Source organism: Pteropus alecto, unplaced genomic scaffold (assembly GCF_000325575.1).
Source record: "Pteropus alecto unplaced genomic scaffold, ASM32557v1 scaffold65, whole genome shotgun sequence".
In the NCBI taxonomy this organism is placed as follows: Eukaryota; Metazoa; Chordata; class Mammalia; order Chiroptera; family Pteropodidae; genus Pteropus; species Pteropus alecto.
In genome coordinates, this window is record NW_006439191.1 from 2,272,312 (window position 1) to 2,289,090 (window position 16,779).

Sequence of the window (16,779 nt, forward strand, 5' to 3'; positions counted from 1 at the left end):
GTCGGGAGGAGCGCTGCCGCGCCGCTGGTCGGACCCGCCAGGCGCTGGGCCGGCTCGCCTGCAAAGTTCCGGGCGCTTTCCCCTCCACGCTGTTCAGGGGTCGACGGTGTTCCCCAAACCAGAAAACACCGTGCCTGGAAACCCTCAGGAATAGGGTCAAGTAAAAGTCATCATCTGCATCCCGCCCCACAATGCAGTTTCCGTCTTCTTAGCTGAACATGATTTTTTGGCTGGGAGATTTGAGGAGTTGGGGTACGGGAGGGCCGGGAATCGCCCAAAACTATTAATGGAATGTACTGCAAAATATTTTATTTACAATTAAGCATGAAACGTAAAACTCCACTGAAATGGAATCAGAATGAATAACATTTTATCAAGTCACACGGCCCAAATTTAAGCTCCGTTCAATAACTAGTTTTCTTGAGAAACAGTACAAATTGGTGAGCGAACACTAATAGTGCCCACACCATGTACAGAAGGAACTGCCTTATATATTAAGCACTATAATCAAACTTGGGAGGTTCAGTAGTTTTTAGTAAATTTTAAATGGATAAAAAAGAAATCCAATGGCAAAAGAATTCAGATCATTTACTTAAATTTGACATAGTATCACCTTTTAAATTTTGATAAAATTAGTTTATTTCATTAGCTTTACTCATTTAAATGGCACACATTTATAACTCCCGAGAAACTCTTATAAACACTACCTAAAATAATACATATAAACCCAAACAGATCAATAACCTGTATTATTACCTATTATGCATTTACGAAATAAAATTATTTATACATCTATTATACATTTCCAATTTTCCCTTAGTTATTATTCCAACATAATATAGATACCATGCTGGGGTCAACATATATCCAAATGTGGCAGTGAATAGGCCAGGACATATAAGACATGGCATTTCAAAATTTCTAATCCACTTAAGTCAAATTCAGTCATTTCTCCCTTTATTTCTAAAGTTTATATGCTACGATTAACCAGTTGAATATTAAAACCCAATGAATAATAAAAATTCTGTCAAGCAATATTAAGGCCAAGGTAATTATATTTATTTTTTTATGTTTTCCTTCATTTTGACCAGCTTTTGTAATTGAATTTTAATATTATAAAATATAACGGTCACAATTTTATAAACTAAGTAGCTCAACAAGTAAGACTTAGATAAGTATCTGGCAAAGTGGTACTTTATTTCCGGCCATGTACGTATATCCTATCATCGTTTCTATTGTTGACACTGACAAAATGGAACTACTGTCATACAGTAAGAAACATGGCAACTAAATACCCACTCCCCACCTTCCAAAAAAAGAACAATGTCATCGCTTTAATTTTGTTAAGAGTCACAAAAAATTTTATTTAGGAAAAATATTTCCTTCAATGTTTATTAGATAATGAATTTTATTTAAATGAATAATTTACTTTTACTTTTCTATGTAGACCAATTAAAAAGATGCTTCTTTCTTTTCATAAGCAAACTATCTAATTCTGCATGGCAGATAAGAAACTAATACTTCCTTCTACCTTAAAAATTATGAAATTTTCCTCATTATGAATTAGTTATTTTTGTATGAATTGTTGTCATGCTGCTGTTAAAAAAAAAGTCAGTAAAGGATATGGACACATGGGGAACAAATCATAAACTATAATACTAGTTTATAATGAAATATATTAAACATTGTTTAAATATTAAACAGCAAAATACTCCTATATTAAATAAATAAAACTTGTCATGTGGAACTTTAGGCCAATGCCACCGAAACAGGAGATGGTCTAGTGCAAAGGGTGGCCATAAAAAAAAAAAAGAAAGAAAAAGGAGAAAACATAACATTTAATACTGGTATTATTTTCAAAACAATTTAACCAGTGATTCTTAATCTCTTCTGAACATAAAATTACCTGAAGAACTTTTAAAAAATACTGACAACTAGGTCTCGTCCCAGACAAATTAAATCAGAATCGGGATTCAGGCAACGGTATTTTTAAAAGGCCCCCAAATGATTCTAATGTGCAGTCAGGGCTGAGAGCTGATCAAAACCTACAAGCTGCTCACCCTTACCTGACTCAGAAGAACATTCCAGGAATATATAAATGGAGCTTCCCTTTACCAGTGGGAAAAGACAAGGGGGTCTCCTGTTAACAGTAACTCATGGGTAAGTCAAGTTTGTCAATGTGTACTTCATTTCCATTAAAATATCTGCATATGCCTCTTCATTCCCTGTAATTCTGAAATTTCAAACTCCAAAACCAAGTATAGTCAAAGTACTTTCGAAATGAATCAGTTACATTAAAATACATTATTCGTTCATGTATATAAATATTTACTAACTGCCTACTATGTGCAAGGCACTGTGATAGGTGCTGCCTGTAGGACTTGGAGTCATGAGAGCAAACAGTGAATGGCTAAAAGACTTTTTTTTTTTTTTTTAGAATTAACAGCTTTAAAATTAATTACACAGACCTAAATAAGGGACTGAACTGCCAAAAAATAAAACAAGTGCATAGTAAGGGTCCGATTTTAAAAGACATGGCATAGCATATTTGTACTTTTCCTAATGTTCCTTACAGTATTGTATTTCCAGAAGCCTTTGAATATATATAAGGCAAATTCAAGATAGAAAAATAAACCCTGTTTAAAGATGTTCCCAATTTTAACCACACTCTGTATCAAGTAAATTTCATACATGACATAAGTATAAATACTAAAAATCTTTATAGAAAGGTAGTTCATGTCCACTTGTAGTAGTCTTAACAAGTAATCTTACATTTAAAATATTACAGATTCTAGTTCTTGACTATTTCATCATGGAGAACGTTTATACAATACATTATTTTGAAAACAGATTTATATGCTGAGATATTCTAATGTGAACAAATTTGAGTTTCCTTTTATTTTCAAAAAGAGGGGATGCAGAGAAGAAAGAGGGGGAGCAAGATCTCTTCAAACCTTATAAATACCCTAAAATCTATTTTAAATGCTGACTGGCTTTCTTCTCAAAAACCTAGCAAATTCCATATGGAGTTTTCATGGTTACTTAAAAAATAAATAATAAGTGCTTCTCATTTTTATGATAGCATTAAATTTCAAAATGAGGCCAGGTAATGTCAACATAAGGAGCTAAATGTTTACATATATCTGTCTATACAGACAGATATAGCTAAGAGAGACACTGGGAGGGAAGGCAGGGTAAAAATGATACAAAATGATCAGCAACAATTCTAATGGCAGAAATTCTTTAGGGGAGTAAAGGTTCCAAGTTGCTTTTAAGCAGTAAAAGGTGAAATTCAGACTCACGGAAAATGCTCTTTCATTGTATCTTGGATGCAACACTCTGTCTAAAGTAGAGACGTAGTAAAATATTTTACTAAGTTAAAATATAGGTTTTATATTTCATACAATATTGAATATGCACATAAAAATACCAGTGTTTTTATCTTGTTTCTGTTCAGACAATTAAGCAAATGTGTTCTTTGGTGCCTGGGAGAATTTATCAATATTTAGGGATAATGGAAGATAAGGACTCCAAGATCAACTTGCCTAGAAAGAGAAGACTCTAAACCCCACACCCAGTAAGTTAAGAATGAGAGGTGGACTTATGAGGAAAGATAAAGTCGTCAAAGTTTCATTTTCACTACGGTAGGATTAATACACTTCCTTCCACCAAGTCATACTCTAGCTCCCAAAATAAAAAGTACTATAGCTATTAGGTTTTTAATCTGTTTTTGTGATTTTTCAAGTGGAAATATATCACAGATAGAAATATATCATTCTAAGTTTTAAAATCACCAAAGTCAGTGAGAAGAATGTACATTCATTAAATGTATTCAATATAAGTAAAGAAGTCTTGAAAAGGCTGAACAGTTCAACCAAAGATGAAGAATTGTTCTTGATTTTTCATTATTCCTTTTTAAATAAAAAGTATTGATATAGTATACATACAGGTTGACATTTTGATTCATTCAAAATAGTCACATCCCTTTGCTTGGTTTTGTAAGTTCCAGAAACTAAAAATTTAATATCATTCATAACATAGTATTTTCAATAAAAGGAATAGTAGAGCAATGAAAAATCAGAAGCAAGATGGCTTAGGCAGCCTTATAACCTCTAAATATACACACATGTATAACCTGTTTTTATTTTCTAAAGAAACAAATTTTAAGTAATGCTAGTTTAACCAATGGAGAAAAAACTTCTATCAAAATATACAATTTCCATTACAGACTAGAAGGCTAATATTAAAAAAATAGGTATAAGCCAAAAAAGTTTGCTTATATGAATGACAGGCATCATCCCTTTGAAGCATAAAGCATCAAATGAGGTCTTTGATCGATCTGTGACCTTCTTCGTTTGTAAGTTTTTGATAAATTCATAAAGCTTGACTCTCAGTCTTTAGATCAAGGTATATCCATGCTTCTTAATCCAGATTTCCAGAAGAAGGGGAAACCCAAGTAATTCAGAATCTCAAGTGGGATTTATGCTTTACCATGTACCTGAAAAATAATATTATAATAGGTTATAAGTTACAGGAATTTTAGAATTTTTAGACTATTACAGGTAAAATAAGTTGACTTTTTTAATTAACTTAAAATCAGTAGTGAAACAGGATTTTTTGTTTTCTAAAATACTGAAAAGCTGCTACTGTAACCCTTGGGAATATAAGGACTGCTAAAGTAAGCTAGAAGGAACATTCCTCTAATAAAAATCTATAGTCTAAGAGTTTCTGGCCATAATAATAAATGTTTCTCTTTATATATTATGTTATCATCACTGGATTTCCTCAGTCACCTCTAACTTCGAGAAAACCCATAGTATTTAGTGAGGAACTTAGACCAAGAAAGTTACGACTCAACCTTTCTCCAAGAAAGGGCGCCTCGAAGAGAGTAACAGATTCAAAGGGATTAACTGTGATCACGTGCTGTTCTTAAATCTTCCAATTACAAAACTGATGTTGTAAAGGACCTTAAGAACTCTATACTAGTAATTAAAACAAATTCAAAAATTAACTGCCTCTCATGAACTACCCACAACTCAAATCCAGAGTCGGAGACCTTTTCGTGCTGACAAAAACCACCGGGCTCACTTAATCCAAGCTACTTGGGTAGAGAGAACACAAGGTTCAGAAAGGTCACGTAGTCCATCACAGCCAGATCACAGATTCAAGACTAAAATCCAGGTCTTCTGATTCAGAGTTTAGTGTGCTGTTTCTACCAAGCAAGAAGCCCTTTCTCCATCCGTATCTCAAGTCAATATAACAAAGATGTTTGTTAAATTATCTACTGTAGATCAGCATCAAATTCAACATTGTTCAAAAAAGAGAACTGGGGGATATGGTTTATAACTTTAAGGAACTTAAACTCTAACAAGTAGATAGGAAAATTACTACAATAAAGCAGAAGTAAGTGTATTTGAGGATCAGAATTACCTATCCAACGTCTCCCAGAACCGTAAGAACACTGGTCTATCCAAATGACGTTTGTGATAGCTGAGTTCTAATACTGTTACATCCCATTTCTGAACGTTTGGATCTAGACGGACTTCATCATATTTAAGATGGAAGGCTTTAACTATATGGGAGGGGAAATAATATTTTTTATTCAAACGGCAATAAAAAAATTAAAACATTTTATAAAAAAATAAAAATACCCAACACAGACATTAGCTATTAAAAACTGTTTTTCTTCTTCCACCAACCAAAACTATATTATAACTAAAGTAATATTTGAAATAGATGCTAAGAACTGTGGCATCCTCAGAAACATTCAACTCAACAAATATTTACTGAAGATTTGTACACACCAGCCACTGGGGACTGAAATGAGGAATAAGGTTAAGAAAAAATGCACATATTCCTGTGAAAAAATAAGAAAAGGGCTATTCAAACACAGTATGATCAAGGTAGCAGGGTATCATAGAAAAAAAAGGGCACCTTACTCAGACCATGGAATTCAGAAAAGGCTTTGCATAGGCAGTGATGTCTAACCTAAAACCTAAGTAGAGTAAGAATTAAACTGACACAGAACAAAATTGGCCGAGTTACCGAGAAGAGCATACTCAAAGAAAAAATGGCTTAGTCTAGAAACTAAAGAAACTGAATGAAACTATGCCATACAAAGTCGTGTAGAGAATGGGTAAGAGGTTAAGACTAGAGTTATGGAACAATGTTGGCTTCAGGTCACATTAAGGAGTTTGGACTTTTATCTGAGAGATGGGAAAATCACTGCAAAGTGTTTAGTAGAGATAAACAATATACTTTAGCAATCTAAAGTATACTTTAGGAGGAGAAAGAGATTTAATCAGTTGGGGGAAAATATATGTACAGCAAGAAAAAACATTCAAGAAAAAATAAGGGAGAACTTTGTAAGAAATGATGAAAAGGGAAAAAGAAAAAGAAAAAACTGGAAGGCCTCTCAAGAAGTTACCCAGACATAGATAATTAAATGATGTAAAAAGTGAGTCTAGCAAAGATCTGGGAGAAAGGATTTTAAGCAGAGAGAACAGCTCATACAAAGGCCCTGAGATGCAGCAAGCTTGGAATGCCCTACAAACAAGTATAACTTCTTTTGTAGGCAATGTCCTACATGTAGAACCTTTACAGCTAAGGTTATAAATCTGATTTTTATTCCAAATGTGACTGTAAGCCACTGGAAATTTTAGAGCAAGACTACAAGATAACTCTGGGTGCTGAGCAAATAAAAGATTCTAGGGCAAAACTTCTCAACTCCTGTGTGCTGCAAAAGGTTAACGACAAGTGGGCGACAAAACGCTAATTTTTAACCTTTTTCTCTCCCTGACCATTCCGCTGCATCATCCTAGCTAGCTCATCACTGTGTTTGCAATCAGTTTGTCTTCAGTGAGACTTTCGTTTGACACGTGCACATGTAAGATGCTTAGCTTTCTTTCAACTTTTTTTCTAACATAATATATGACTGCTCTTCTCACCATTATCTAGTATCAGGGGTTTTTTAAGAAAAAAATGATTAACTTTGTTAATTTTTGACAGCTACTTTATGGATTGGTTGTTCCATATTGCTTGCTGGCTTATTGGCTTCTGATTTTAAAAACTAATAAAGGTCTAATTCTTGATAGAAATCAAAATGAATTATTTCTGCCTATCAAAAAAAAATGCACATTATTTCTAAATTATTTGCCTTTATAAACAAAGGTCCGCCACACTGGACAGACACATTACTCATTTTCAATTGAACTCAATTTAATGAATTTAAAACAAATCATTAAAGGTGTTTTATATTATGGCTTCAGAAACCTATTTTCAAAATACTTATTTATGCGTAAAAAATATTTTCTGTATTTTCTGAATTTTTTTGTTTTAAAATTAAATAAATCAACATCTCAATACCTCCTATTCTGCTTACAAGTTTTGTTTTTCTAATTTCCACAATATGATTGCTCTAAATCATTCTTAAAAACACGTTATAATTTTTTAAATGATTTCACTAAAGCCACAAAAACGTACAGTTCACCTTAATAATTTCAATAGATTTAGTTCATGTATTATTTTTTCCCACATAATAAACAACTTTTTAAATTAAAGTCAGAAAATCAGAGTCCAAAAAGTTTAAGTCACCAATGAAGAAAATATAAGGTTTCTCTCATCATACAAAGTATTTTCTTATTTAGCAATAGTGGCAAACAAACTTATACCAAGACATTATTGTGAAATATCTTTCTGATACGGAAAAAGATTTAGAAGTTTTAAGCCTCGGCAAAAAATGGAAGAAACAAAGTTCTTTTATAAGAAGCCAGTTATCTCATGGCACAATGAATACTAAAGCAAAATACTTTACACAGTTGAGAACTGTTCACTTCTGCAAACTGCATGAATCTTGTCAACAATTTTTTGTGGGAACAAAGAAGCAAATTAAAATGATGCTCTTGAATAATATTTAGTAGATATGATGATGACATGTCAAATGACAAAGGAACAACATAATACAGATTATTAAATAAAAATTTTTTCTCAAGGATAACAAAAAAATTGAAGATATCGTCATTTAAAAATCTTGATCACAAATGTATGTAGTCACCTCAAGCATAAAAAAAAATTTTAAGCTATATAGAGTATTAAGCTCAAATGACCTTATTTGGCAAGTTTATACAATTAAATATTTATATCTTCTCTAAAATTTTGTATTTTTTTATTATGCAATATAAAGAAAATATAATATTTTACCAAGGCCCATATGGATGTTCCCAATACCCTCAGTTCTCCCCCACTCTCTACACAGATACTGCTTTCAATGTGTGTTATGGGGAAAGGGTGGGAAGCTAGAAGAGGCAAGAACAAAATCAGCAGGGAGACAAATTAAAAGCTAAGAGATAATATCAAGCCAGAGACATAACTTTTAGAATAAGAAGATGTAGGTGGTAGTTGAAAACAATCAATCTCCCTAAGAGAGCATTTATAATTAAAGGAGAAGAGAAACAGAAACATAAATACATAGGTGAAAGACAGGAAAAGTAGGCTACAGAGTCTGAGAAAGAATAACAAGTAACAGGAAAAGAACATTTTATAAACGAAGAAATGGGTCCAGAGAGTTCAATTCTGATAAAGAGGTCAAAAGTATCTGATGTTTGGGTAACTGCATTTGGTGGGAATAACTCTGGAAACCAAGAGAGCAAGACTACAGTGGATTGAGAACTGGATGGAAGAAAGGGAGTGGGTAGAGAGACAATTCTTTTAAAAGCTTAGCTGTAGAAGGAAAAAGAGAAGGAGCTAGAAAGAAAGGTGAGGTCAAGGTGAGGTTAAGAGGGAAGGGGCAAGAATATTTTCATTTTAAATGCTGACAGAAAGGAGTCAGTAAAGAAAGCTGAAGAAAAAGAATAATCCACGGAAGAAAATCATGACTAATAACTGTTTTTAAAAAGTTTCTAAGTTTCAAACTAAATTTCAGAAGACTAACAATCTGAAGAAAACAACAAAACATAGTTATATACTTAATGAAATTTAGACAGCATTTACATCTTGAAGGCATTCTAATCATTTTTTATTATAATACTATTCAACAAGGCAAGTAGATAAAACAAAAAGTTGTGTTCACTGACATTACTTTCATTAAAATTCCTATTCTCCATATATCTTTAACTTTCTATTTATCAACTCTGTAAATTACTCAAGTTTCATAAATAATATAAAGATATCATAATATTAGTAATATTAGAACTCGTTTTTTAAAATGAATGAAGGTAGGTGAATAAACAATTATATCTTTCAAGCGTGGGCAGTTTCTAGCCTGGAAGAACACTAGCACCACTAACAAAAATGGAGGTTACTAAAAACAGAGTGGATTTCACAGAAGCACAATCTACATTCACTGTAAGTAACTAAATTGGTCATTTTCAATAAACATTTGTTTCATGAGAATGCTTTTTTAATAAAGTAGTTTTACTAATGTTACTAAGTTAGCCTCCCCCCCCCAAAAAAACCCCAAGCTAAATCCATCCACTATTTATTGACCAATATATGGTCAAGAAAGAATATAAGGCACATGAAATCCACTCATTTACCGAATGCCTCCCTATGCACGTTCTTATGCGCTGGCGATACAAAAGTGAATGCAGCAGGTACGGACGGCCCTCCCATCACAGAGTGTGCCCTCCAGACGGGGGGCTTACAGTAGAGACATAAAAGTAAGACAATACCCCAGCAACAGTAAGTGCTATTATGAAAATAAAACAACTTGGAGAGTAACGGGGAGGGGAGAATGGCTATTTCCAGGATGGTCAGAGTAGGATTCTCTAAACTAAAGGAAGAATACTTGAGCTGAGACCGGAATAAAGAACAGCCTCCAATCATGCTCCAGCCACTCTACACAATGGGACTCGCTGGCAAAAGTGCTGTGAGCACTTTAAGTTACAGTTACACGTTACTGTACAGCAAAAGTCAGCCTATTTCAAAACTGGTCATCAACTTCAATAAAAATGTATGGACGTGCAACAATATTAATGATTTTAAAACAACATAAAAGGTAATGATTAATGTTGGGGGACGGGCAATTGATTTGCTTTTAGATGTAAGTACACAGAAAATATTAATATTTCACAGGTACTTAAAAATAACATTATATAATGTTACTTAATAGGAATCTTTTGATATACACCTCATATATACAGAACCTAGACAGCTTTTTCTCTTAAATAAAGCAAGAGCATTTCCATATTGGATAAGCAGTAAAAATAAAGAGAACCTTACTTTTAGCAAATATGTCAACTGGTGATCCATCAGGCAAAAGCCATGGCCAACCTTTGAACTGCCAGGCAGGACCTTGCACAAATACTGCTACAACTCGGTCCCTAAAAACAGAAAAGGGGAATAGGGGGAGAGTGGAAAGAGAACACACAAACATGAGCTTTGGTTGATGTGAATCCTTCAGGAAAGGGTCCCATAATGAAGTAGTCTCTTGTCAACACTTCCATGAGCAAACAAAGCACATTACCGTAGCTCTTCATTATAATGTCACCATTAGGGCGCATTAATGATTGTTGTACTTCCCATATATGTTTTTTACACCCAAGTCTTTTAAACATAATTAAGTACATGTACAGTCCTTCTATGTGATCTTTTTAACCTTTTATCTTTGCCCTTCTATTAACAATAGTAAGGGCCCATTTTCCAATGCAAGAGGGAACAGGAGATCTATTAATCAAAAAAGTTGGTTTTAAAAGGAAGTCATTTAATATTCAAATATGTTTTAAATATTTTAATTTAAAACATTATAAATTATAGTAATTCACCAACCATTTTATGAAGTTCCAAGGCCTTATTTTTGAGTTCTGATTATTTGGAAAGTAATCTGAGTACAGAAACCATCTAGTTTTCAAGGTTTTCAATTGTTTTACAAAAGCTTCATTCACCCTACATTCTTTACATTTTTCTTAAAGTAATTTGTTTTCCAACCATTTAACTTCGTTTTCCTAAAAAAGAACAAATCTCTTTCTATGCCTTCATAGTTCATTAGTTTACAATATATTTAACTAAATTGAAAAATTATAGTAAGTACAACTGCCATTAGCAGTTTAAGCCTACAACTAAAGTGGTGGGGACAAAATCATAATATCAACAATAACCGTTAACATTAGTAAGATTTACTGTAAGCATTTACGGTGTGCTAGTGCTGGTCTAAGCAGTTTACACACAACTTCTGTTAACACGTTTATTCTTCAAAACAATCCAATGAGGTGAGTTCTATCATAACCCTCATTTTACAGATGAGGAAACAGAAGTGCATGGACATACTACAGAACAGAGAGAGGGAGAAAGATGGGGAGGGAGAGGATGAGTGAGGAGGAGAGAGAAGAGAGGGGTAAGAGAGGGAAATAAATGATTAATCTTGTGCATTGGTTGTGCTACTGTCCCTGTGTGAGGACTGATAAATCTTAAGACTAGCACTCAGTATTATTATGGAAAGAGTTTGACCTTATAACTCCCTGAAAAGGTCCTGCAAATGCCCAGAGGTCCACAAGTAACAAGGGCGATAGATGAAGACTCTATACATCCAACAAAACATTAAAACAGAGTCACCTTCTATTCGTTAAAAACACACACACACACACACACAGCAACAATCAGTCACTATGAAAAACCACAGCTTAAAATTCTCGACCTGCTCAAAATCTCTAAGGCTAAAATTAAATCTTAAAAAAATTTCTTCCTTTCAAGGAGTATATGCCCCATATTGCCAAAACTGTCCTTGGGAATGGAGCATACTATTAAATGGCCTCTTAATTTTATGCTGTAACTTGTACCACACAATAGTTGAATGCTCAAGGTGCCTGCCAACTAAAGGTAATCTGCTCGACAGACATCACCTGGATCCTACCAGGTCTCACTGGGTTAGCAGGGGAGCAGAGGAACATAAATATGACTCCCAGTGAATTCCTAAAAGAACAATTAACAAGGAAGAAAAGAAGAAAGGTAGGGAAAATATTATCCCTAGGTAATGATACCAATGGCTAGGGATCTAGCAAATATACACACTGCCTAGCACCTGTACGCACTGCCTGCATTATCATTTTCTACAAGTAACTCAAACATATAATACAAATGGTGTTAACATTCCTACTTCCTACAAATTTTAAACTTGACATATGAAATTTTCATCTTATTTATTTCATACATTACCCCATGTATCTTGGTTAGGTACCACGGAAGAATTATAATACAAGAACTCTTTATTCTATAGTAAATTTTTAACATACTCATATTGTTCAATGGCTTGACTCTCTAATTTCTAAAGACTAACAAGTACTTCAAAGGGAAATTTCATCTAATGGCATCGATGTGTTACATTCTCTATATCAGATGCACTCAGACTTTGTGCTTTTACTCCAGGTTAGATTAACAAAATAATTTAAGGTAATTCATATATTTGAATTTATAAGCACTTTAAAGTATCTCAATATTTTATTAAAGGACATTATAATAAATAATAAATTATAATAAATAAAATAAAAATAACAATTCCTTCATTTATCGTTTCTTACCAGAAAATTTGGATTCTTCAAATCAAAAATCTAAAAATACAGGCCTTCAAAAATTAGTCTATTTGAAAGTTTAGTTCTAAAAGCTGATCCAGAACAAATGGACAAATGGAAGGACTTTTTATTAAATTTTCAAGAAGTTAGTGTTTCTTCTTAGGGTAATTAAAATAAAAATTAGCTATCCAAAATATAAATTTATTTTTGAATTACCAGACCATATTACTGATGAGCAAATTAGACATTAACATAGATTTCAAAGATAGGTTCTACTTATAGTTCATGATAAAATGAGATATGTGTTCATTATACCAAAATTTACTGTGTAAAAAATATAGATTATCTTACCAGTCTTGAGGCATAAGTTTAAGGGGCTGGTCAACTACTCTATAAGGAACTGTAACACTAATTGCAGTGCCCCCTGGTTGCATCTGGTCTTTTCTTCTCTGTATTAGAGTTTCATTTTCTCGTTGGCAGCCCTGTTTCTTCTTTTCATCTGATGGAACAAATCTTTGGAAAAACACATAAAAATACATCAAACAATCCAATGTGGTACAAATAGGAAAATTCGATTTTGAAATTATTTTCTTCAATATTAAGAGTTTTAAACCAAAAATGTTTTTAAAATAAACCTGCTTTGCATGTACAGATAGATCATAATGCTTAAAGAATACAAGTCTTCCTTTGCATGCCAAAGAGAACACAAGCTCACTTAGACCCTAAGTCAGTATGTAAATGTGTCTCTCTCATACAGACACAGTTTATGTTCACTCATCTAGCACTTAGCATTCTCCAAGGTTACATAAAAGACCACACTAATCCCTGACTTCTCAAATGAAGATAATGTGACTGCCAGGCTCCCTATCCACGAACTTCACAAAACACCTCTTTGCACGATTTATGCCTCAGTAAAATTAGAAAAATGCCATCAAATTTCAGGGTTGCTTTGCAAATTTTAAAAGAAATTAAATCAGCGTACGCTGTCTGTTTTTAGTAAATACTACTAGTAATTTAGTCAACGGCTAAAACTATGTAGTTTACTTCTTTTCTGTACCATCAACGGATATTCTGAAAAATTATTCAGCAATTTACAGAGCTACATTCATTAGTGTTCACAAAGTATTTTAAACGTCTTATTTTTTATTTGTTTGTTTATTTTGAAATACACATAGTCTTAATACACAGTCTATTAGCTATTTTATTAGCTATGGTCTGGCCTCTCCAATTAAATGGGGGGCAACGCAATCACTGTGTTAAGTATCATTCTGCTTCTAAAATTTAAGAATGCTAAAAGGGAAAGCGGATGCATGAGAGCTTGCACTTGGTAGAATCCTTTGAAATTTTTCAATACCACATTCTGGATTCATTAGACAATGATACTAATTTTGTAGTCATGAAAATTATTAGTACATGGTGATTGTGATAATAGTGAACTTCGCTTATGAGCTGATTGCTTTCACAAATCCATGTCAAATCTAACAGAAAAAGATGCCATGTCATTTAAAAATTTCTCACAGGTAACTATTTTTCTCCCTATATATTCGCTTATGAAAACTAATCTACAAGGAAATATGGGAATGAGGTCATTCCTCCAACAGAAAATATATGCTTTGCAAATATCACATTTATGCCCCATTGCTTCAGTCAGGGTATTTCTACATATAGGACACAGTGTTATTGACATAAAATTTACATAAAGTGATGTTCGCAAATACATAAGTTTTCACAAATGTACACTCAGTGTAAGCACTACCTACTCCCATCAAGATATAAAACATCTGTATCAAAACAAGTTTCCTCATCTGCTTTTCAGTAAATCCCAATCTTCCCTCCCTCCACAAGGAACAGCTACTCTGCTTTCCATCATCCAAGATAGTTCCGCCTGTTTCAAGAATTCATACATGCGGAATCGTAAAGGACGTACGCTTTGGTGCCTGGCTTCTTTCATTCAATTTCATGTTTCCAATTGTCATCCTGCTGTGGGCATACTGGTAGTTCATTCTTCTTTATTGCTGGGTAGAATTCTATTGTATGATTATGCCACAATGTGTTTATACATTCTCCTGTGACAGACATTTGGGTAGTTCCAAAATTGGGGTTATTACAAATAAAGCTACTATAAATATTATTGTTTAAGTCTTTCTATGGACATATGCTTTCATTTCTTATATAAACACCTGTGCATGGAACTGTTGGATCATGGGTTTGTTTAACTATGTAAGAGACTGCCAGAACATTTTCCAACGTTAAGACAAAGTATAAAGAACATCTTAATGGCATCCCTGAGCTAGCTAGTAAGGAGTAGACTCTTGGGCCAAAGACTGAGTAAAGAAGGGAATCCAAAGAAGTTAAATAACACTTTTGACTTTTATCCATGGAAGGCACTGGCAAACTAATTCAACTTACGCTTTGTTTATCACTGTATTTCATGAGGCTACTAGAATAGGAAAAAAGCTTAAATTCTGCTCAACGTAGGGTATCTAATAGAAGCTCCTTTTTTCATAAAGCTAGAACTTGCAGGAGGACATTTTAATGCAGTGGTAAACTAGAAATAAACACACTGCCCACACTTTTTCCTGCCCCTCACCCCTAGTCCTAACCAACACCAATGGCAATTGCAAGGAAGATCAAATCTCAGAATAATAAACTGGACCTCACCTGGATTGGAAGCAAAAATTAACAGCCCTGACCACAGTGACTGGTTCAGAATAAACGTATTATCCTCAGCAGGCCAATAAAGATTAATCCTGAGATTTCTGCTGGAATTACGGGGAAACGGGCATGACTGTTGTACTGCAATTGCTAACCCAGAGTTGTTGACTGACAATCATCTCTGCCCCCGAAGGGGAAGAATCTGCCCGAGAGACAAAGAGCAACTCCTGATTACACCATTTTGGCAGTGAGTCCAGCTGTACCTAAAAACAGAACTTTTCAGTTATGCTGAGCCAATAAATTATTTTTTGATAAAGCTATTTTGAGTTGATTTTTATCACTTACAACTAAAAGTATTCTAACGAATACAACCAGAATTATAAAACTGATATAGTAGATGGATATGATTTGAAGAAATATTTTCATGTCCAATGACTCACTTAATATTGGCGATTTATTTATTCTACTTTATAGTCCATCAGTGTGAAGGAATATGGGTAACGTGATTAAAGTCATTACTGTCTAAACAAGTACAGTTCTACTGAAATAATTCTATTAACATTGTCAAAAAATAAAATGGAAATGAGACGACGTAGCTAGATAAGTTCCAGACTTTACGTTTGTTATTTTGAAAACAGAACAAGTTTATGGATATTTCCCAGGTTAAAAATATAATTTCCTTTTTCCTAAATTAAAAAAAAAGGAAAGTAAATGAATAAAATAATATCTGGATGTTAAAAAACCTCAAACGGAGAATTTAAAGTGGTATTAGACTGGGGATACTTCCAAGTGCTCAACAGACACAAATTCAAATCTCTTCTAGAGTACTTCCGCCTACATTCTAGAATTCATACAATTTTCACAGAAAAAATTCCAAGGAAATGAATAAAAGAAAACAATAAAAAAATATATATTAAATGAAGAGTGAAAAACACACAAGGAAGTGAGGTATCAGAAATGAAACAACAGTCAAAAGAAAAAAATAACTAAGGACTTCAATGATGCAATTATCAAGGAACCAGCTTATAAAAATTGCAAATTAGATAAGGAAAAAGAATTATAAAAAGAGACCGAAGGTTTGAAAAATTACTAAATAGAACCACTAAAACTGAAGAAAAATAAGATATCTGAATTTTAAGTCAATGGACTTAACATCAGATTAGGGCACAACCAAAGAAACAGACAACTATAAATTAATCTAAAGAAGTTAACAAGAATGCAGGTGACAGAGAAACAGATAGAAAGTGCAATCATTTAAGAGATACGGAAGATGGAACAAGAGGGTTGAAGTATATCTCATTTAAGTCTCGCAAGGAAAAGAGGGGGAAGAGGGGGAAGGAACACAGAGGTAAAATCTAAAGAGGTAAGAGACAGAACTGATTAAACAAACAAACAAACAAAAAACACCAATCCACAGATTTAATTCTAACGAACCCCAAAGAGGGATATTTAAGAAATCTACATCTAGGTATACCAGGTAAACAAACTTAAAATGATCTTTAAAACAACAGATACAGCAGATTTCCTTCACAGACCTGATAATCACACTATCAGCTGAACAAAGGAAGCTAGAAGATACCTTCGATGTATTTAGAAAAAAATAAACTCCTCTATGTTGCCCACA

General features: G+C 33.4%; 1 protein-coding gene across 1 annotated transcript in view; it reads right to left on the reverse strand.

The window, feature by feature from the left end:
• Window positions 1–614: 614 nt before the first annotated feature.
• The window catches only part of CDC73 (cell division cycle 73), an 85,885-nt gene continuing 69,720 nt past the window's right edge, over window positions 615–16,779 (reverse strand). The window contains exons 14-17 of the mRNA XM_006916211.3: window positions 12,852–13,013; window positions 10,219–10,319; window positions 5,431–5,572; window positions 615–4,498 (exon numbers count right to left, since the gene is read on the reverse strand). Coding sequence (XP_006916273.1) covers window positions 4,462–4,498; window positions 5,431–5,572; window positions 10,219–10,319; window positions 12,852–13,013 — 442 coding nt within the window. The 3' untranslated portion in view covers window positions 615–4,461. The remainder of the gene's footprint in view (window positions 4,499–5,430; window positions 5,573–10,218; window positions 10,320–12,851; window positions 13,014–16,779) is intronic.